The 23,121-nt window shown below is 48.0% G+C and overlaps 1 protein-coding gene across 1 annotated transcript; it reads right to left on the bottom strand.

Moving 5' to 3' along the window:
* Positions 1-465: 465 nt before the first annotated feature.
* Positions 466-21,865, bottom strand: LOC136671851 (kinesin light chain 1-like). Its single transcript, XM_066647722.1, has 17 exons — positions 21,782-21,865; positions 20,682-20,752; positions 18,889-19,159; positions 18,434-18,664; positions 17,931-18,003; positions 17,582-17,810; positions 17,042-17,129; positions 16,613-16,714; positions 12,641-12,814; positions 12,229-12,328; positions 9,355-9,404; positions 8,771-8,838; positions 8,356-8,464; positions 8,095-8,199; positions 3,011-3,129; positions 2,720-2,780; positions 466-2,624 (listed from the first exon to the last, which is right to left on the bottom strand). Exons 3-17 carry the CDS (start codon positions 19,135-19,137, stop codon positions 2,541-2,543), a joined length of 1,842 nt encoding a protein of 613 aa, XP_066503819.1. The 5' UTR covers positions 19,138-19,159; positions 20,682-20,752; positions 21,782-21,865; the 3' UTR covers positions 466-2,540.
* Between the last annotated feature and the right edge of the window lie 1,256 nt (positions 21,866-23,121).

Raw genomic sequence — 23,121 nt, 5'->3', positions numbered from 1 at the left:
CTCTGTGGGGGTTCAGTCTGACTTATGAAGGGCAGAGTAATGGGGTCTAACAAATTCCCAGGAACGGAGTGACTGCTGTAATTGTAAAACTCCTGTATGGTCAGAGGAAATGTTAAAATTCATGCATAAAAATGTGTAAAAAACAAGAAGCACCTTTCAGTTTTATAGTTGATGGGTGTATGTACCATGTGCAAAAGTTATATAACACTATTATAGTTGGTGAATCTAAAAGCATGTGATCACAGACATGTTTCATTGCGCGTGCACTGGTTGTAGACCATCATTTAGTTTTTTTAGATTTTAAGTGTAATAGTGGATTTGTAAGATTATTTATAAGGTGTACCATTAAAATATGTTTAAATTAGTAAGTCTATGATTGATCTCTTGGGTTGAAATGTGCACCTGTTTAGCCCTGAACAAAGTAATACTGGGTAAACAAGGAATAAAAGCACAGAGCTTGTGATTTATTTGAGAATTATTAAAATCAACAACAAATGTGACAAACATAGGTGCAGCAAACAATGACTCCTTCACATCAGGTCACATTGAATAAACATCAACAGGTTCATCCCAGTACCCTGAGTATCACAGCATTACAACAGACTACAATTACAGTTCATTTTAATAATTGAAAATAACAACAACAACATATAATTAGTGTCTTTGACTTTAACGGTTTTTATGATCGTATGCTACATGTGAGTATCAGCTTTAAGATTTATAGTGACAACAATGCAATGTTTAAACCTGGAAATGTAAATACAAGTGCACAAAGTGTAAAAGTGCTACTTGACTTACTCCAGCCACTTGAGAAAACTGATATAAATTCACAAAGCTGGCAAGAATAAAAAGCTTTAAAAACCCAATCTTCTCCAGGATTTTATTGCAGCTGCCTTTCTTCTTCAGTCTCAAAAGCACTGGGTCGATGGAAACACAATTCTGAGAAGGATGTTTTCTTTCGGGGCCTGAACTTGCCACCTGTGAAAGTTATATCAACACATAGACTTTGGGGCGTCTAATGTATTTTATAACGCTGTTATGAAGTGTTCCCTACAAAGAGACAAATGCCTTACAGACTGCAACACTGTGAAGGAAATATGAATTGGGAATAAACTGAGCTGGGGCTTGGCCACCACTGTGATTCTTGTGTGAGGTTCAGTCAGTCGTGTGAACACTTATTAGAGACAGACCATGTCTAATTCCACAAGAATGAAAGTAGAAAGTAAAGAGAGGAGGGTAGTAACTAGGTCTGTTTACTCAAGCACACGAATAAAGTATTGATTCATTTTTAGTTTCTAATTCTAATGTTATTAATTTTAATTTTACTGAAGAACATCAGTAAGTGAAGGAACTTCATTCTTTACTCAGTTACATTTTAGCTATGTAACACTCTGTTGTGTGTGTGATGCACTGGTGCATTTTCACTGCTGTTTTGTGTTTGTGTCACACCACTGACTCTGGCTCTTTAACGATACATTTTAGACCCAGACGATTCAGAGTTAGAACAGCGTGGTCTACTCTGCAGTCCTGGTGCTGACAGATGCTGGATGTTCTGAGAATGTTCCACTGCAGTGTTTTGAGCTGCTACTTTAGTTTTTTACTTAAACATGTTCAGCAGTAACAACACTTCTACTTGGAGTCAGATACTCTACATTCACCCTTGTGTTGTAATGAATCAGGACAAAGCTACAGGCCCTTCGCCAGCTTGAGAAAATGAACCTAAAGACTATGCTTTACATTACAACGAGGTCCTTTGTTCATTTCCATTTACGTTTAAGTCATTTATTTACAGTGATTTACAAAGGTGCTTTGTGTTGAGTTGGAGATTGTATCCTAATAGATTAGAGTCTAGAGCTGAGTAGGGACTGTACATCTTGCAGAGCGCTGATTGTCCAGAGAGGCGTCACTCTATGCCTCAAATCTCCAGCTACAGCAGAGACCCCCCCTCCCCACCCCCCAGGAGTTGTGGCCGACTAAAAATTCCAAGGAGAGCTGGACGGTGCAACATGGAAGAAAAACTCTACTGACATCACGTTCAGTCCCAATGAACACGAGGACACACAATCAGTAAACCGCTCTCAGGTTACCGCTGCAGCTGTTATAGTGTTCAAAGCCTGCGGTAATCACTTTTGTGTCATTACTGGTTATATTTTGGAGCTAGCTGTGCTAATGGTTAAGAAAGATACCAGGAAACAGGCCCCAGAGAGAGTGTAGAGTCGAGTCGAGTCGAGTAGGTACCCTGCAGTACCCATTAAATGCCCTTGAGCTCAGACAGTGTCAGAACAGGGCCAGTGTTCACTTTCTATTCATTTAAATAGCAGTTAAAAAAGGTTTAGTGTAATTTGGTTTCTCAGTTTAAGCTACACATGACAACAGGAAATGTCTGACTAATCAGTGTGTCCTTGTGCAGTTAGTTACATGATTCTCTAAAGTGTTATCTCATCTCATATTGTCAAATTTATCTGAGAGATGTGTGCACTTTAAAAAAAGGTGAGTGTGTGTGTGTGTGTGTGTATGTCTCTGTTTTCTGAGTGTGTTTTCTATTGGCCTTTGCCACTGTACAGCTCCACTGTGCTGGAGCTCAGAGTTCGACTGTCTCTCAGCCTCCTGCCTGAACCCCCGCTCTGAAATCAGAAAGAGATTCATCTTAAAACATGAGATAAAACTATTTCCTCAGTGCTTTTATCTGAAACAAATTACAACCCGAACATTCTCTCACCTGAAAAGATTCATCATCTGAGCTCCTGTTCAGGTACGACATCGAGGCAGCCCTCTTCATGCTGAACAACAACCAACAAAGTGCTGCTCTGTGAGATTATGGCACCTCAGATTCCAAAATATCATGCTGTTTAAATGCTTTTATTAATGAACATGTGTGTGTGGGGTATAGATATCGATATAGATCTCCAGATAGAGGTAGAGTAAGATTAGGGATAGGGTTAGATGTGTGTGTCTGTGTGTGTGTGTGTGAGTATGTGTGTGTGTGTGAGTGTGTGTGTGAGTTTCTTACTTGGGGTTATATGATTCTGTTGGTATAGTTTCCTGCAGTTTCTTCACCAGTATCTCACTGCTCCTCCGCAGCACCTCCCTCAGTTTTCCCAGAGATCCAGCCCTTCTCAAGGTGCCATCCTGAATGAACACACACACACACACACATTCATAGTAAGCTTCGTGGCCAAAGGTTTATAGTCATCTGCTTCCAAAACATTTCTCCTAAAATGTGTTTTTTAATATTGAGTTCGTCTTAAATTTTTCTGGCGAGAGACACCAAATACGTGAACACATCTGTGTGGATTTGATGTTATTCAGCAACATAGTCAGGTACTGATATTAAATGATTAATTTGGGATCGCAAAATCCACTCCATTTCATACCAAATGTTTTGGATAGGGCTCAGTCACTCCCAGTCTAGCCCACACTTGGCATTGAGCATGTAGAACTTAACCTCATGTGCAGCTGCTCTGGAGCGTCCCAATTAATGCATTTCTGTGGATATTATACAAAACAAACTGTGTTCACCATGTGACAAACCCTTGGCTGAGGTGAATTCTGTAGAACCTTGGTCCTGGGGGACAGGTGTTTCGTTTCACTGTGTACTGTACACCGCAGATGATTTCAGTGGCAATGAAACCCACTTGACTCGACTCTACACTGATGAACACATCGGATGAAGCTTTTCATTCTTCTTAAATCCAGTCCTGCTCCAGCAGGGGGCAGTAGGAGCCTAACTGTGTTAATGCACCAACTAACCACTCAAGAAAATGAAGTGCTTTGTGAATTTAAATCTGTGATTTTCCAGAACCACAGGGTACACCTGATTGGTCAGAACATCTGAGCAATCTACAAACCCTTGGTCTCGAAGATAATAACAAAAAAGTAGGTCACTACAAGGGAGAGAGGCTCAGAAAAACAGCACCCCACTGTTTATAGCACACACACACACACACACACACACACACACTGCACATAGAAAAGAAAGTGCAAGGGTGAGGCTGGACAAGCCATGAACACTGACGCTCAGCTGTACACACACACAGGTGGCATAATTAACTAGAGAAGTCTGGAGTAGCTGCACATGATCGTGAGGTCACCACGCTCAGTGATAAGCCAAGATTAGCGGGGTTTAAAGCCCCTTAGAGACTGGGCTGGGGATAGTGCAACTGTGTTCTACGGAGTAATCAGACTGATTTTGGATGCGCCGGAGATCCAGAACTAATCCCCCAACTTCAGGACCTTACTGCGATGATGTTGTGGCTGAATGCCATCAAATCCTCATGAAATGTAAGGAAAGAAATTACAGTTATGAAAAAATAAAACGATCTGTGTTTCAGAGAAAAGCAGCCAACAGCAGTGTGTAAGGAATAATAAAGGATCTTGGAGTCGATCCCTGAAAGCCCTGAGCCTGCAGTTGGGCTCTTTAGAGAAGATTTGGCTCTTTTTGGCTGAACAGTTGGCTTTTCTCCTCCAGTCACGTGCACTTCCTCTTAAACCCAGACCCTTCAGTGCAAACAAAGACAGCCTCCCTGCCTCTGTTTCACTCATTAATGTGAATTAGAGCCAAAGCACATTTTCTAAAGCTGTTGAGCCTTTGTTGAATCACATTGAGATGCATTTTCTTTGCAAATGAATGTGTTAAACCTCCTCTGAGTGTCAGAGTCTGGAGACTGAGGAAAAGGTCCCAGAGTTCTGCGGATTCACTATAAAACAGAGAATGTCACAATGTCGATTTATTCTATTTATTCTGACGTCTGATGTTTGGAAACACTGTATTACTACTGTGTGTGGTGTGTGGTGTGTGGGGGTGCTGTGTGTAGTGTGTGGAGGTGCTGTGTGTAGTGTGTGGGGGTGCTGTGTGTAGTGTGTGGGGGTGCTGTGTGTAGTGTGTGGAGGTGCTGTGTGTAGTGTGTGGGGGTGCTGTGTGTAGTGTGTGAGGGTGCTGTGTGTAGTGTGTGGAGGTGCTGTGTGTAGTGTGTGGAGGTGCTGTGTGTAGTGTGTGGGGGTGCTGTGTGTAGTGTGTGGAGGTGCTGTGTGTAGTGTGTGGAGGTGCTGTGTGTAGTGTGTGGGGGTGCTGTGTGTAGTGTGTGGAGGTGCTGTGTTTAGTGTGTGGGGGTGCTGTGTGTAGTGTGTGGAGGTGCTGTGTGTAGTGTGTAGTGTGTGGGGGTGCTGTGTGTAGTGTGTGGGGGTGCTGTGTGTGGAGGTGCTGTGTGTAGTGTGTAGTGTGTGGGGGTGCTGTGTGTAGTGTGTAGTGTGTGGGGGTGCTGTGTGTAGTGTGTGGAGGTGCTGTGTGTAGTGTGTGGGGGTGCTGTGTGTAGTGTGTGGGGGTGCTGTGTGTAGTGTGTGGGGGTGCTGTGAGTAGTGCGTGGAGGTGCTGTGTGTAGTGTGTGGGGGTGCTGTGTGTAGTGTGTGGGGGTGCTGTGTGTAGTGCGTGGGGGTGCTGTGTGTAGTGCGTGGGGGTGCTGTGTGTAGTGTGTTGAGGTGCTGTGTGTAGTGTGTAGAGGTGCTGTGTGTAGTGTGTAGAGGTGCTGTGTGTAGTGTGTGGTGTTGCTGTGTGTAGTGTGTGGTGTTGCTGTGTGTAGTGTGTGGAGGTGCTGTGTGTAGTGTGTGGTGTTGCTGTGTGTAGTGTGTGGAGGTGCTGTGTGTAGTGTGTGGAGGTGCTGTGTGTAGTGTGTGGGGGTGCTGTGTGTAGTGTGTGGGGGTGCTGTGTGTAGTGTGTAGTGTGTGGGGGTGCTGTGTGTAGTGTGTGGGGGTGCTGTGTGTGGAGGTGCTGTGTGTAGTGTGTAGTGTGTGGGGGTGCTGTGTGTAGTGTGTAGTGTGTGGGGGTGCTGTGTGTAGTGTGTGGGGGTGCTGTGTGTAGTGTGTGGAGGTGCTGTGTGTAGTGTGTGGGGGTGCTGTGTGTAGTGTGTGGGGGTGCTGTGAGTAGTGCGTGGAGGTGCTGTGTGTAGTGTGTGGGGGTGCTGTGTGTAGTGTGTGGGGGTGCTGTGTGTAGTGCGTGGGGGTGCTGTGTGTAGTGCGTGGGGGTGCTGTGTGTAGTGTGTTGAGGTGCTGTGTGTAGTGTGTAGAGGTGCTGTGTGTAGTGTGTAGAGGTGCTGTGTGTAGTGTGTGGTGTTGCTGTGTGTAGTGTGTGGTGTTGCTGTGTGTAGTGTGTGGAGGTGCTGTGTGTAGTGTGTGGTGTTGCTGTGTGTAGTGTGTGGAGGTGCTGTGTGTAGTGTGTGGAGGTGCTGTGTGTAGTGTGTGGGGGTGCTGTGTGTAGTGTGTGGAGGTGCTGTGTGTAGTGTGTGGAGGTGCTGTGTGTAGTGTGTGGGGGTGCTGTGTGTAGTGTGTGGAGGTGCTGTGTGTAGTGTGTGGAGGTGCTGTGTGTAGTGTGTGAGGGTGCTGTGTGTAGTGTGTGGAGGTGCTGTGTGTAGTGTGTGGAGGTGCTGTGTGTAGTGTGTGGGGGTGCTGTGTGTAGTGTGTGGAGGTGCTGTGTGTAGTGTGTGGAGGTGCTGTGTGTAGTGTGTGGGGGTGCTGTGTGTAGTGTGTGGAGGTGCTGTGTGTAGTGTGTGGAGGTGCTGTGTGTAGTGTGTGGGGATGCTGTGTGTAGTGTGTGGGGGTGCTGTGTGTAGTGTGTGGGGGTGCTGTGTGTAGTGTGTGGGGGTGCTGTGTGTAGTGTGTGGAGGTGCTGTGTGTAGTGTGTGGGGGTGCTGTGTGTAGTGTGTGGGGGTGCTGTGTGTAGTGTGTGGAGGTGCTGTGTGTAGTGTGTGGGGGTGCTGTGTGTAGTGTGTGGAGGTGCTGTGTGTAGTGTGTGGAGGTGCTGTGTGTAGTGTGTGGGGGTGCTGTGTGTAGTGTGTGGAGGTGCTGTGTTTAGTGTGTGGGGGTGCTGTGTGTAGTGTGTGGAGGTGCTGTGTGTAGTGTGTGGGGGTGCTGTGTGTAGTGTGTTGAGGTGCTGTGTGTAGTGTGTAGTGTGTGGGGGTGCTGTGTGTAGTGTGTGGGGGTGCTGTGTGTAGTGTGTGGAGGTGCTGTGTGTAGTGTGTAGTGTGTGGGGGTGCTGTGTGTAGTGTGTGGAGGTGCTGTGTGTAGTGTGTAGTGTGTGGAGGTGCTGTGTGTAGTGTGTAGGGTGTGGGGGTGCTGTGTGTAGTGTGTAGTGTGTAGTGTGTGGAGGTGCTGTGTGTAGTGTGTAGTGTGTGGAGGTGCTGTGTGTAGTGTGTAGTGTGTGGGGGTGCTGTGTGTAGTGTGTGGAGGTGCTGTGTGTAGTGTGTAGTGTGTGGGGGTGCTGTGTGTAGTGTGTAGTGTGTGGAGGTGCTGTGTGTAGTGTGTAGGGTGTGGGGGTGCTGTGTGTAGTGTGTAGTGTGTGGAGGTGCTGTGTGTAGTGTGTAGTGTGTGGGGGTGCTGTGTGTAGTGTGTGGAGGTGCTGTGTGTAGTGTGTAGTGTGTGGGGGTGCTGTGTGTAGTGTGTAGTGTGTGGAGGTCTGTGTGTAGTGTGTAGGGTGTGGGGGTGCTGTGTGTAGTGTGTAGTGTGTGGAGGTGCTGTGTGTAGTGTGTAGTGTGTGGGGGTGCTGTGTGTAGTGTGTGGAGGTGCTGTGTGTAGTGTGTAGTGTGTGGGGGTGCTGTGTGTAGTGTGTAGTGTGTGGAGGTGCTGTGTGTAGTGTGTAGGGTGTGGGGGTGCTGTGTGTAGTGTGTAGTGTGTGGAGGTGCTGTGTGTAGTGTGTAGTGTGTGGGGGTGCTGTGTGTAGTGTGTGGAGGTGCTGTGTGTAGTGTGTAGTGTGTGGGGGTGCTGTGTGTAGTGTGTAGTGTGTGGAGGTGCTGTGTGTAGTGTGTAGGGTGTGGGGGTGCTGTGTGTAGTGTGTAGTGTGTGGAGGTGCTGTGTGTAGTGTGTAGTGTGTGGAGGTGCTGTGATGCTGTTTTGTGCTAGTGTCACACCACTGACTTTGCAGCTTCAGATATTTATTTCAGACCAAAAAGAGAAAAATACAGTTACTCAGCTATAATCAACACTTGGCCTGGGTTTCTTAGACTACTGTGAAGTATATGAGGGTTTGATGGTGTATCTGTGTGTGTGTGTGTGTGTGTGTGTGTGTGTGTGTGTGTGTGTGTGTGTGTGTGATTCACAAACACTCACTCCATTCCACTGTACATTGCCATCTTCCCCAGGTTCATACTTCACACTGTAAAGAGAAGTGCTCCTTTTACGGATGGCATCCTTGGGATTATCCACTGCTGCTCCCTGAAACACACACACACACACACACACACACACACACCGAATGAAGTGAAGAAAATCCTTCTTAAATGAATCATTCCTTTCAGTACGCAGTGAATGTATGAAGAGGTATTATGGGTTGTTTATGAATCAGTAACGACTGAGAGCCTCGGGTGACACCTGTTTCCGGGTTTTCGTGGCGTACTCCTCGAGCATCTCCGCCGCTTCGGCTTTGCCTTGCTGTCGATACAGGACCGCGAGATTCCGCAGGGTGGTGTTTATGGTTGGGCTGTGGGTCAAAGAAAACACACACACACACACACACACACACACTCTCTACAGATTAAAAATATTCCATATTTTATCTAAACAAATTTACACGTTTTGTCTGAAATAAAGATTTGACTTTTGTTCAGTTTCTGCTGCTTAATGCACCGAGGTCAAAAGGTTACTTCTAATGTCTTTAATTAAACCGTGATGTCAAACAGAGGCCTTATCTGCTGTTTACTAAAAGGCTTAAAGCTGGCCACGAGGCCTGGATCTACAGAATAGTGCTTGTGCCGGTTCTGTGTATTGGACCTTGTTTACTCCTCACCTGTTCACCTTGCCGTCTTTGTGCAAAGCCCTGTGAGCAACATAATGAGCATCTTCATGGGACAAGCCCTGTGATGAGATAGAGATAGAGAGAGAGAGAGAGGGGGGAGAGAGAGAGAGAAAGAGAGAGTGAGGAGAGAAGGAGAGGGGGGGGAGAGGGAGAGAGAGAGGGGGGGGGAGAGTGAGGAGAGAAGGAGAGAGGGGGGGAGAGGGGGGGAGAGAGAGAGGGAGAGGGAGAGAGAGAGAGAGGGGGGAGGGAGAGAGAGAGAGAGAGAGAGGAGAGAGAGAGAGGGGGAGAGAGAGATAGAGAGAGAGAGGGACAGAGGGAGAGAGATAGAGAGAGAGAGAGAGAGAGAGAGAGAGAGAGGGAGGGAGAGAGAGAGATAGATAGAGAGAGAGGGACAGAGGGAAAGAGATAGATAGAGAGAGAGAGAGAGAGAGAGAGAGAGAGAGAGAGAGAGAATTAAATACACCCTTCACATGAGTCAGCAGAGTGTGGTTTACATCATGGAACACTGATAACACACACACACACACACACAGGTAACAAACACCCCACTGTGGTACACATGGAAAAAGTCTCACTTTATTCTCCTCCCTCTCCTCTGCGTGCATCCAGATGGGTTTGTTTTCAGCTGAAAGAGACAGAAAGAGAGAAGAGGGTGACGCTCTCTAAACTACAACATGATTATAACGAGGACACAACACAGTCCTCAATAAATCCCCGAGACCCAGAAGCCCCTGAGTGTCATTTAGTGTTCATAATAATGGCTTTCCCCCACGTCTCAAAATTACAACATATTTTCACATTAAAATAAGCCTTTCTTATACTTACTTACTTACTATTTCATAATGTTGCCATGGCACTGAATAATTAATGCTTTGTTTCTGTTAAAAATGACTTAGCACCTGAGTAATCAGAGTTTCACAGTTAACAAGAATAAACAGGATCACATTATTGTGAGTGGTGCAGCCCCAGGAGACAGTGCTGATTCACACTTAGCCTTAGTCTGTGTGATACCCCCACCCCCCAAACCCTCTGCTCATGGTGTGCTAATTAACACAGCTAATGTGACACATCTGGGCAGTGTGTGTTCTCCTCCGGCACATTAAGCTGGTGTTGCATTGTCAGCAGTCTTGTGTGTGTCAGAGGGAAAAAATAAAATACAGGGGGATAGACAAACATTAACTGGCGATTTACTGCGTGTGTGTGTGTGTGTGTGTGTGTCAGGGGATTCAAGTTAGGGCTGTTCGTAATTACGGTAAAGAAAAGAAAGACAGAACAGAGACAGAAAAGATAGTTTTAATCACACGTTGATTTATTGAAGCTGAAAGACAACAGCATTAAATGAAACAGATCAATGATCACAAACAGAACAAAACAGACAGATCCAGCTGAATCACAGATTTAAATAAACCTCTATTAAAATAATTAGAAAAAAAAGGTACAAGGACACGCCACACACCAATCAGCTACAAGATTAAAGCCACAGACATGGACCTGAAGGCCTCTGACGATGTGGTTCCACTGACTCCCTCTGGTCGAGGCGTGAGAAACATCAGGCAGCGAGTGAACCCTCCGTCAAACGTGACATCACTGTAGCTTTATGACCCACGGAGCTCAGTGTTCACTGTGGAGGTATCCCACCCATCACCTCGGGACACTGGAGTGCGATTATCAGTGTAATTCATTTCACCTGTCAGTGGTTTTAATCTTGTGGCTGATCAGTGTATAATCACATACTTAGTTAAAGAACAGCAGCTATTCTCATCTTTTACTGAGTCTCTACAAAGCTTTAAAGCCCTGAGCAAGAAACTGTGCCACTGACACAATGCCATGTTTATGAGTGATTACGGCACCGCTTTCATTGTCCAGACGTCTCCTGGTGGCAGCGGTTTCTGAAGGGGCTTTAAAGCCAAGTCACAAGTTCACAGTAAATGCCACAATTAAAAAAAGAGAGCCATTTGTGAAATTTGTTCCTTTCAATCATGTCATGCTCAGAACGAATGACACGTGCCGGAACATTTGACCTGTAACAGACCACAGCACTCCTGATCCTCCTTCACAGCACGAAACAGATTATACACTGACACCTAGTGGCCTGGAGGGGGCCTGGAGGGGTCAGAGTTTCTGTGCGAATCCTATTTTAAACTTAGCAGCCTCCTTGTCTACGATCCGCGCTACGGAGCAGTTACTGACTCATTCAAGGAATTACAGAGCAACTTGGTTATTTATCTAATGTGAGCTGGACTTAACAGTAATCAGTGACTGCTCCTTTAAAATGGATGAAGCCTAATCATGGAATTTGTTCAGTTTCATGAAGAGGAGCTGACTCTTCCAGGATCATAATCCATGACTCGGAAGCAGACCCTACATATATATATATTTTTAATGTATGTTACTCATTCATTTATTCATTGTCTGTGAACCCTTATCCAGTTCAAGGTCGATGGGTCCCTACCCGGAATCACTGGGTGCAAGGCAGGAACACACCCTGGAGGGGGCGCCAGTCCTTCACAGGGCAACACACACTCACAACTTCGGACACTTTAGAGTCTCCAATCCACCTACCAACGGGTGTGTTTGGACTGTGGGAGGAAACCGGGGCACCCGGACACACCACACTGCTCACAGACAGTCACCCGGAGAAAACTCATGCAGACACAGAGAGAACACACCACACTCCTCACAGACAGTCACCCGGAGGAAACCCACGCGGACACGGGGAGAACACACCACACTCCTCACAGACAGTCACCCGGAGGAAACCCACGCGGACACGGGGAGAACACACCACACTCCTCACAGACAGTCACCCGGAGGAAACCCACGCAGACACAGGGAGAACACACCACACTCCTCACAGTGTCACTCAGTTCGAGTCACTCGGAGCAGGACTCGAACCCACAACCTCCAGGTCTCTGGAGCTGTAAATGCGACACTATTTTGAATAATTCCTATTATTGTGTTCATTATCATTTTCTTACATTGTTCTTTTATGTTAAAGAGCGACATCTATCTATCTATCTATCTATCTATCTATTATACAAATGCAATGATTGTTTATTTAATAGGTTTGTGTTTAATAAAGTCAGCCAGCTAATTCAAGCAACATCACTTCAAAATATATTCATTCTGTGTCTTCAGAGACATGGAAGAGTCAGAGGAGATCAGCTGGAGCTCCTCTCCACCAGGTCCCGGACTGTTTTTAAAGTGTAAACGATTGCGTGTGAGGAATGAGAGGAAGGGTGAGACACAGTAATGAGGTGTAAACAGAGGGACATTCACTAATCTGTCACAAGCAGCTCACAGACAGAGTGTACTCCCAGCCTGGGTCTCTACGCCAGGGAATTAGAGAAGGGAAAAACATTAATGTTGCAGACAAGAAAATGTATGACATTAAAGCACCACCTCAAAATAACAGCACTAGGACTTCTCAAAACGCTCCACATGCTCACCATCCACGACTCCAAACTCCTTCTCGTGAGCTCGGGTGAGGATCTCTTTGTACAAAATCTCAGCCTCTTTGTACTTGCCCTGTTTGAGGTAGCACGACGCCTGGAACAGAAGAGCGTGACACATACAGCTTCAAACAGGACTCCTATAACACTTCCCTCACTCTCACATCCCTCTCACTCTCTCTAGTGTGAGTCATGTGGTCCATAGGGCCGAGCGTGTGTGTGTGTGTGTGTGTGTGCATGACTACTGCTGTTACACACTGTATATACTGGACTTATATGCATGTGCACCTTACACACATGGCTTAGTATCTCTGACTCACCCTGTGATTGTCATGGGCTCTGTCCAGGATGTGCTCCTGCCTTGGACCTGATCAGAATGGAGCACTTACAGAAGTGAATGAATGCTCACCAGATTGTTCTTGGTTTTCGCGACGTTGGGATTGTCCAAGCCCAGCCTCTTCTCATAGATCTCAAGAGCTCTCCAGTAGTAATACTCCACTTCTTCATATTTTCCCTGGTTCTGACAAACCAGCGCCAGGTTATTCAGCTGCTTCGCCACGTCAGGGTGATCCCTACCCAGAACCTGAGAGAGAGAGAGAGAGAGAGAGAGAGAGAGAGAGAGAGAGTGAGAGAGAGAGAGAGAGAGATGAAATATATAGAACATTATTATTACTATTGATATAGAAGGGTGGTGCAGCAAGTTGGTGTTGCAGTCACATGGCTCCATGGATCTGGAGGTTGTGGGTTCGATTCCCGCTCCGGGTGACTGTCTGTGAGGAGTGTGGTGTGTTCTCCCTGTGTCTGCGTGGGTTTCCTCCGGGTGACTGTCTGTGAGGAGTGTGGTGTGTTCTCCCTGTGTCTGCGTGGGTTTCCTCCGGTTGACTGTCTGTGAGGAGTGTGGTGTGTTCTACCTGTGTCTGTGTGGGTTTCTTCCGGGTGACTGTCTGTGAGGAGTGTGGTGTGTTCTCTCTGTGTCTGCGTGGGTTTCCTCCGGGTGACTGTCTGTGAGGAGTGTGGTGTGTTCTCCCTGTGTCTGCGTGGGTTTCCTCCGGTTGACTGTCTGTGAGGAGTGTGGTGTGTTCTACCTGTGTCTGTGTGGGTTTCTTCCGGGTGACTGTCTGTGAGGAGTGTGGTGTGTTCTCTCTGTGTCTGCGTGGGTTTCCTCCAGGTGACTGTCCGTGAGGAGTGTGGTGTGTTCTCTCTGTGTCTGCGTGGGTTTCCTCCGGGTGACTGTCTGTGAGGAGTGTGGTGTGTTCTCCCTGTGTCTGCGTGGGTTTCCTCCGGTTGACTGTCTGTGAGGAGTGTGGTGTGTTCTACCTGTGTCTGTGTGGGTTTCTTCCGGGTGACTGTCTGTGAGGAGTGTGGTGTGTTCTCTCTGTGTCTGCGTGGGTTTCCTCCAGGTGACTGTCCGTGAGGAGTGTGGTGTGTTCTCTCTGTGTCTGCGTGGGTTTCCTCCGGGTGACTGTCTGTGAGGAGTGTGGTGTGTTCTACCTGTGTCTGTGTGGGTTTCTTCCGGGTGACTGTCTGTGAGGAGTGTGGTGTGTTCTCTCTGTGTCTGCGTGGGTTTCCTCCGGGTGACTGTCTGTGAGGAGTGTGGTGTGTTCTCCCTGTGTCTGCGTGGGTTTCCTCCGGTTGACTGTCTGTGAGGAGTGTGGTGTGTTCTACCTGTGTCTGTGTGGGTTTCCTACGGGTGACTGTCTGTGAGGAGTGTGGTGTGTTCTCCCTGTGTCTGCGTGGGTTTCCTCCGGTTGACTGTCTGTGAGGAGTGTGGTGTGTTCTCCCTGTGTCTGCGTGGGTTTCCTCCGGTTGACTGTCTGTGAGGAGTGTGGTGTGTTCTACCTGTGTCTGTGTGGGTTTCTTCCGGGTGACTGTCTGTGAGGAGTGTGGTGTGTTCTCTCTGTGTCTGCGTGGGTTTCCTCCGGGTGACTGTCTGTGAGGAGTGTGGTGTGTTCTCCCTGTGTCTGCGTGGGTTTCCTCCGGTTGACTGTCTGTGAGGAGTGTGGTGTGTTCTACCTGTGTCTGTGTGGGTTTCTTCCGGGTGACTGTCTGTGAGGAGTGTGGTGTGTTCTCTCTGTGTCTGCGTGGGTTTCCTCCAGGTGACTGTCTGTGAGGAGTGTGGTGTGTTCTCCCTGTGTCTGCGTGGGTTTCCTCCGGTTGACTGTCTGTGAGGAGTGTGGTGTGTTCTCTCTGTGTCTGCGTGGGTTTCCTCCAGGTGACTGTCCGTGAGGAGTGTGGTGTGTTCTCTCTGTGTCTGCGTGGGTTTCCTCCGGGTGACTGTCTGTGAGGAGTGTGGTGTGTTCTACCTGTGTCTGTGTGGGTTTCTTCCGGGTGACTGTCTGTGAGGAGTGTGGTGTGTTCTCTCTGTGTCTGCGTGGGTTTCCTCCAGGTGACTGTCCGTGAGGAGTGTGGTGTGTTCTCTCTGTGTCTGCGTGGGTTTCCTCCGGTTGACTGTCTGTGAGGAGTGTGGTGTGTTCTCTCTGTGTCTGCGTGGGTTTCCTCCGGGTGACTGTCTGTGAGGAGTGTGGTGTGTTCTCTCTGTGTGTGTGTGGGTTTCCTCCGGGTGACTGTCTGTGAGGAGTGTGGTGTTTTCTCCCTGTGTCTGCGTGGGTTTCTTCCGGGTGACTGTCTGTGAGGAGTGTGGTGTGTTCTCTCTGTGTCTGCGTGGGTTTCCTCTGGGTGACTGTCTGTGAGGAGTGTGGTGTGTTCTCTCTGTGTCTGCGTGGGTTTCCTCCGGGTGACTGTCTGTGAGGAGTGTGGTGTGTTCTCCCTGTGTCTGCGTGGGTTTCTTCCGGGTGACTGTCTGTGAGGAGTGTGGTGTGTTCTCCCTGTGTCTGCGTGGGTTTCTTCCGGGTGACTGTCTGTGAGGAGTGTGGTGTGTTCTCTCTGTATGTGTGGGTTTCCTCCGGGTGACTGTCTGTGAGGAGTGTGGTGTGTTCTCCCTGTGTCTGCGTGGGTTTCTTCCGGGTGACTGTCTGTGAGGAGTGTGGTGTGTTCTCTCTGTGTCTGCGTGGGTTTCCTCCGGGTGACTGTCTGTGAGGAGTGTGGTGTGTTCTCTCTGTGTCTGCGTGGGTTTCCTCCGGGTGACTGTCTGTGAGGAGTGTGGTGTGTTCTCCCTATGTCTGCGTGGGTTTCTTCCGGGTGACTGTCTGTGAGGAGTGTGGTGTGTTCTCTCTGTGTCTGCGTGGGTTTCTTCCGGGTGACTGTCTGTGAGGAGTGTGGTGTGTTCTCTCTGTGTCTGCGTGGGTTTCCTCCGGGTGACTGTCTGTGAGGAGTGTGGTGTGTTCTACCTGTGTCTGTGTGGGTTTCTTCCGGGTGACTGTCTGTGAGGAGTGTGGTGTGTTCTCTCTGTGTCTGCGTGGGTTTCCTCCAGGTGACTGTCCGTGAGGAGTGTGGTGTGTTCTCTCTGTGTCTGCGTGGGTTTCCTCCGGTTGACTGTCTGTGAGGAGTGTGGTGTGTTCTCTCTGTGTCTGCGTGGGTTTCCTCCGGGTGACTGTCTGTGAGGAGTGTGGTGTGTTCTCTCTGTGTGTGTGTGGGTTTCCTCCGGGTGACTGTCTGTGAGGAGTGTGGTGTTTTCTCCCTGTGTCTGCGTGGGTTTCTTCCGGGTGACTGTCTGTGAGGAGTGTGGTGTGTTCTCTCTGTGTCTGCGTGGGTTTCCTCCGGGTGACTGTCTGTGAGGAGTGTGGTGTGTTCTCTCTGTGTCTGCGTGGGTTTCCTCCGGGTGACTGTCTGTGAGGAGTGTGGTGTGTTCTCCCTGTGTCTGCGTGGGTTTCTTCCGGGTGACTGTCTGTGAGGAGTGTGGTGTGTTCTCCCTGTGTCTGCGTGGGTTTCTTCCGGGTGACTGTCTGTGAGGAGTGTGGTGTGTTCTCTCTGTATGTGTGGGTTTCCTCCGGGTGACTGTCTGTGAGGAGTGTGGTGTGTTCTCCCTGTGTCTGCGTGGGTTTCTTCCGGGTGACTGTCTGTGAGGAGTGTGGTGTGTTCTCTCTGTGTCTGCGTGGGTTTCCTCCGGGTGACTGTCTGTGAGGAGTGTGGTGTGTTCTCTCTGTGTCTGCGTGGGTTTCCTCCGGGTGACTGTCTGTGAGGAGTGTGGTGTGTTCTCCCTATGTCTGCGTGGGTTTCTTCCGGGTGACTGTCTGTGAGGAGTGTGGTGTGTTCTCTCTGTGTCTGCGTGGGTTTCCTCCGGGTGACTGTCTGTGAGGAGTGTGGTGTGTTCTCTCTGTGTCTGCGTGGGTTTCCTCCGGGTGACTGTCTGTGAGGAGTGTGGTGTGTTCTCCCTGTGTCTGCATGTGTTTCCTCCATAGCCAGGGCTCTTTGAGCTCAGTAGCAGTGTGTGACAGGGGTGGCTGGGTTTGTCTGTACACCAAGTGTCTGTGGTGACACCTACCTTTTCCCTCAACTCCAGCGCTCTCTTACACAGGGGTTCGGCCTCAACATACTTTCCCCTCTTCCCATAGAGCACTGCCAGGTTGTTCAATGTGGCAGCCACCTGTAACAGACCCGGAACACACACACACACACACAAATAAGACTTGCACAGAAGCAGCCTGGACCCAGAGAGGACAGTGACAGTGAGAAGGACAGGGTGATTCCACTTGTCTGTATAAACCAGATGTTTTACCATGTTGCTGTATGGGCTTGAAGACAGAGAAACGACCATAACGTGACCATCTAACTCTGCTAGGCGTGTCACTATAGCCACTTTTTCGGTCAATATATCGTCTCAGAAATAATCGCGATAAATTAAATTATTGTCACTTTAACACATTGAGAAAATGGTAACAAAACACAAGAATTTTAATAGACTGCCACTCACCGAAGGGTGGTCCTCACCGAGGGTCTTCTCTCTGATCGCCACAGCATCGTAGAGGAGACGAGAAGCTTCTTTATAGTTGTTCTGGTCCCTGAAGTGAGGACAGAGACATATTTCAGACGACACGAGAAACTGTCACGTCTGCGCAGTGACCTTGTGCAGCCACTGAGAACGCAGAAGTTCAGCTGTGAACACGCGGTCCATATAATCCCCACAGAAATGAATTAAACCAATGAGACCCCAGCACTGGGCTGTGGAGCAGTGGAACTGTGTTCTTTGGAGTACCGTAGCAGCTTTAAACAGCATAAGTAAGAGTCAGTGTGGTGTTACAGATCCAGAGCTCATCATCCACAATCAGTACCTGACCTCACCAATGTGCTCATTAGTGCTGAACGCCATCAAATCCCCACAGAGCTGTTTCAGCACCTCTTTTAAAGCCTTTGTGGGAGAACGGAGGCTGGTACGCAAAGGTTTGGCCATGCAGTAATTGTCTGGGAGTGTATCTCCCATGCTGTAACCCTCAGCGCTGATATGAGCACTTGCCTGTAAACAAGAGCGAGGATGTTGAGCATGGTGGCTACGTCTGGGTGATCTCGGCCGGAGGTCCGCTCCAGATCTTCCAGCATCTGTTTACACAGTGGCACGGCCACCTCGTAGCGGCCCTGGTTGGCGTACTGGATCACCAGGTTGTGGAGAGCTCTGAGCCGAGCGGGAACCTCATATCCTCCGCGTTGGGCTGCCATCAAAGCTGCACTGCTGGGCTGCCGAGATGCTACACACACACACACACACACACACAAGCAGGCTTTAGGACATGTTGCATTTACAATGAGAGCCATGCACTTGGCTCTTGAAAGAAAACAGTGTAGGACCAGATTAATCCAGTCCTTACATCCTTCCTCCTCTTCTTCATTGGGGAACAGATCGTCCAGGGGATCTTTTGATGGTCCTCCATGTTTCTCTTCCTACAGAAAAAGACGAGACACACGGGAAACATGAGAGATGTTAATTCTAAGTTGCAAATCATTTAAAGGTGACATGTTCTCCCACTTTTCCTGGATATGTGACATGCTTTGGTCCAAACCCCACGAGCCCCACAGCAGTGTTCTCCCCCTACATCAGTCGTGTAAACAGCCCCTGTGCTATCAGCACCTGTTCCTTTAAATGATAATGAGCCGCTCGCTGTTCACCCCGACCCCGAGCGCACAGCAGTGAGGAGCGAGGAGCAGAAGCTCTGGTTTTTAGCCGTTTTCACTCTGTTCTCTTTCTTCTCCGTTTTTATTCAGTGCTCTTATTTCTCAAGTGTCTGCAGTCTACGTAAAATGATGTGTGTGTGTGTGTGTGTGTATGTGTGAATCAGACTGACGTGACATGACCAGAAGGTGCCCATCCTACCGTGGGTGGTGTGTCCTTATCGTACACCTTCATCTGGTTCAGGAACTCCAGATGTTTCTTCTCCTCCTCCAGCTGGGCCACGGTCTGCTCGCTCTTCTGCAGCTTTTGCTGAGTGATGTTCAGTTCGTCCCTCAGCCACTGGTTCTCCTGACAGAGCCTTCGCACCTGAGCCCTCACCCTCTGCTTCTCAGCCTCCACCGTGCTCAGGTGACCGGCCAGAGCAGTCATCACCTGCAGCAGCAGGGAACAGCACATAACACAAATCAGAGACGTGATAACACCACACCAGCTTCTGAGATGACTGCAGACGGGCCCCACTCCTTCAACAAACATTTTCCCAAGTGTTTTCTGCACTGCCCCCATTCTGAATTATTATAAGTGAGAGTACCCCCCCACACACACCTCAGCCAAACCCATCTGGAGTATCTCCCTTCTCCCCACATGCCTGGGCTTACCTGAGCCTCCCCCAAGCCCAGCTCAATCATCTCCACAGACTTGCGAAGCAGTGAGCACTTCTCCTGCACCAAACTGGCCTCCTCATCCTTGTTCAGGCATTTGAGGGTCTCCACCAAGCTGTGCAGGATGGCATTGTGCTCGCTCTTCAGAGCTTCCAGTCCCTGGATCACCAGCTTTGTGCTGGAGATGATCTCCTCTTGTGTTAGTCTTTCCAGCTTCTCCTCGCAGGGGTAAACCATGGTGGACATGCTCCGAGCGACAGGAACAGGCCTATGGTGCAGAAAAATACAGCACTAGAGATTTCTGCCACAGTGAACACCACAGGAACAAAACACCACAGGAATCAAGCCTCACAAACGCGCTCGTGCTCATTGTGTTCTGATGCGTTTAAACGCAGGTCCAGCGCTGTGATTGGACAGACTCAGACGAGGGGGCGGGGCAATTCGAAAGTCTCTGCACTTGACGAATTTTTTTTGCCGTTAGGCAGCCACAAAAACAGACGAGTGGAGAAATGAGGGCACGCCGAGCAGAATGAAAGCTGCTGTGTGACGCTTGCTTGGTGTGAGCTGTGTGTGGCTCATTATCATTTAAAAGAACAGCTTCTGAAAGCAGGAGGAGAACGTTGCTGTGGTGTTTGGTCCTTGTGGTATTTTGACCAGAACCGTGTTCCCTTGTGGAAAGTGGGAGAATAAATCCCATTTAAAGCCTATTGAACTCCAGTCTTGTCTGGTTTGTGTTAAATATTAAATGAGGGGTTTTAAAAAGCCTCAGGAGGTGTATAAATCTGTAAGTAAACACAGAGCCAGGCACTTATCAAAGTGCAATTTCACTCCTCAAGCCCTGACTCCAGAGAACAGTCACATGAACGAGGCCTCACAGAACTCAGCAGATTACTGCCACTGGAGTCCAGCGTTAACCGGTCAGACAACTGTATTAATGCCTTCTCCTCAAACCTGACCCATCAACGTCTGTCCAGCAACGTCTCAGTGAAGATGTTTAAAACACAGGACATAAACAGCACAGCCTCAACAATCATTCACTTTTAGCTCTTTAAGGTTAAACCTCCCATAATTTGGTGTGTCCTGTAATGATTAACAACATTCCGCTACAGGTAACAGTTAAAGAGTGTGTAAACACGATATGGACAAAAGATTGTGGACCTTTCATCTGAAATGAAGCGTGTCCTGTAAAAAAATTCCCAACATTAAAGCAACAACAGGTAAGGTTTGGTATTTTTGCTCCTAGGCTCCCCCTAGTGTTGCAGAGAGTAAATCAGCTTTACAGCACTGCCCTGAAATCAAGGAAGAGGGGGAGGATGTGGGGGCTGTGGGGGTGGTTTCCTACCCTCCCCCAAACGACACACAGTGCAGTTTCTGCAGTGCTGAGCCTGGAATAGCAACAACAGAGGCTCTATTCTCCCTCTTACAGCTCGTTGGAGCATCACAATGATTTTGAAGCTGTCACTTTAAGGTGAAAATACTACCTAGAGTTCCTTTAACTCACATTTAAAATCAGGAACTCAGTTGTCCCCGTGCCACAGGACCGGCCATTTTGGACCTGCTCTGACCAAAACATGATGACTCTCAGAATGTGGCCCTTGTCAAACTGGCTCAGATCCTTACGCTGAACATTTCTCCGGCAGTTCATGTGCTGCGTGATCCATGTACAGAGCGACTGCGAATGTCATGCGCTCGGCTGAACCCTCGTCTCACTGTGTGATTTACTGAATGAGCTCATTATATAAGACTGGCCTTATTCCTTATCTATGATTATAGCTTAGTCATAACCGTACCTGCTCTGAGATGGTTCTCTTTATTCAGATCAGAGGTCACTGCTCTGTCCTCGCTGTCTGCTCTGAGCCTCCTGTGAAAACAGGTCAGCACCGCACACGCTGTAAGAATCAGAGAAAGTGTGTTGCTTTTCACAGTTAATGCAGAGCATAATGAAAAGGACATGCTTTACTGGGGTATTCATTACATTAATTACACTACATACATAATTACATCACTCAGTACCGTCCCGTCACTAATCACCTGACACAGCTGGGTCCTCGTACCCCAGACACCAGCAGAATGAAGCTTCAGTTTATATTAGAAATATATATAATTATATAGTTATATATTATATGTTAGAAATATACATAAGCTAGTTATTTACTTTCTCATAGTCCTGGCTTCACACTGTCAGTTAGCGTCTAATAATAATGACCTAATAATGACTAAAAATAAACAAAGTCCGACTTTTTGGTGTCTCATAATTATGACGTATTATCTTAATTATTTTAATTAGCTCTCTCATGATTCTGCCTTATGACTTAGCCTCTCATAATTCTGGCTTAATAATTACATATCAACTATAATAATGACTTGGTGTTTCATAGTTCGGAGTCTGTGTGACGTAACTGAGCTATTACTATGACGTAGTATCTCATAATTCTGACTAGCACACTCATAACTATGATTTCCTCCATCGCAGTTGTAACATTACTACACTCCTCTCAACATTAGGACTTAAGAACTCACAACAATGACTTTAGCGCCTCATAACAATGGCGTAGTATCTACACGGTGGAATAAAGTGTCCCAAAGCATGACGTAGAGAGAAAGAAAGAGTACAGTATGAGATGCTAAGTGGTTATTATGAGATAATTAGGTCATAATTATGCGACACGCTCTCGTTATTAAGACTTACTGAAGGGCTCCGAGTTGTTTTTAAGAAGAAACCACAGCTTCATACAAACCAGAGTCTGCAGAGTGCGACAAAAATATCTGGACACTGTTCACTCCACTGCAGTGCGGTCCCTAGAGAGTTCACTTCCCCTCCTCCCCCCGACCCCGACCCGCTCTCACAGGACCACCCGGCTACGGCGGACAGAACGGAGGCTCCTTGTACCTGGAGAGAAGCGCTGCTCCTGGAATATCCGCGCTCCGCTCGCGTCCCTTCCACCAAGATGTCTGTCCTCTCCCCTCGGACAAATGTTTCGGGCTTCACCGCCTCCACAGGCGGAGCCTTCAATCAATAACTGAGGACACTTCCAGGGCTCACAGCGGCACTGCCGGGTCCAGAAGACCCTCACAGAAACACCCTTGGAAATGTAAAGTCCACAACACAACACTGACCATGAAGGAGCACTCCAGCTCTACAGTTGCAGACTGTAGTCCACGCGTTGCTCTGCATACTTTTTAAAAAAGCCCCCTTCACCCTGTCCTGACCCCCACAGAGCAGGGGTGATTTGGGTGGTGTGTCATTCTTACTGGTGGTGTGTTAGTGTGTGTTGTGCTGGTGTAGAGTGGATCAGACACAGCAGTGCTGCTGGAGTTTTTAAACCCTGTGTCCACTCTCTGTCCACTCTGTGAGACACTCCTCCCTCGTTGGTCCACCTTGTAGATGTAGAGTCAGAGACGGTGCAGTGCACGTGGTGGGGTTTTAAAAAGTTTAAAAGCAGATTGTGACAGACAGGGTTTCATACCTCACACACCTAAAGAACCAATCTCTCAACACTGGGGGAGGGGCTTTCCAGCTGCAGGCGAGTGGCGGAGGTGTGGATGGAGATGGAGGCGGGGACTAACTGCATGTTCATAGGGCAACCCCAGTAAACAATTAGCCGTTGATTCAACGTTGAAATAACGTAACGACTGCCGTCTAATCAACGTTCTCTTAAGGTTGAAAATGAAAGTTGAAAAGACGTCCAAACACCGACATTGAAAAGACGACTGTTAGATGTATTTTGGACGTCCACTGACGTTATTGATTGGTCACCACTTGACTAACTTATTAAGATGGATTTTGGACGTCCACTGACGTGTAAAATATGTCCTCGACGGACAGACTACTTTTGGACCTGTTTTGAACGTCCAGGGATGTTGTTCACTGGGCCGTGTACTGAATGAAGGTGAAGGTGTAGAACCAGAGCTAAGATGATTATTCAGATTGTTTTTCTTGGAAGTAACTTCTATGTCTGTAATTTTGGAACAGAGAGTGTGTGGTTTGAGAACTCAGCAACACATTTTATTTTCTTAGGACGTACACATTTGTTGTACAGCTGTTTAAATGAGAGTGTGTTGTTCCTGAATTTGCTGGTTTTATTGTTCAAACTTCCCCAGAGCAGTAGTGTGACCAAGATTTGCAGCCAACTGAAGAAGAGTGTAACATCACCCCAACCCCCCAAGCACTGGCCTGTAACCTGTGAGACTCTGTTCTCTGGGATATGGCGCACTGTCCAATACCTGTGT

The sequence above is a fragment of the Hoplias malabaricus genome, chromosome 16, assembly GCF_029633855.1.
Source record: "Hoplias malabaricus isolate fHopMal1 chromosome 16, fHopMal1.hap1, whole genome shotgun sequence".
Taxonomy (NCBI): domain Eukaryota; kingdom Metazoa; phylum Chordata; class Actinopteri; order Characiformes; family Erythrinidae; genus Hoplias; species Hoplias malabaricus.
The sequence above is the reverse complement of the archived record's forward strand: the minus strand, read 5'-3'. Positions and strand labels throughout refer to the sequence as shown.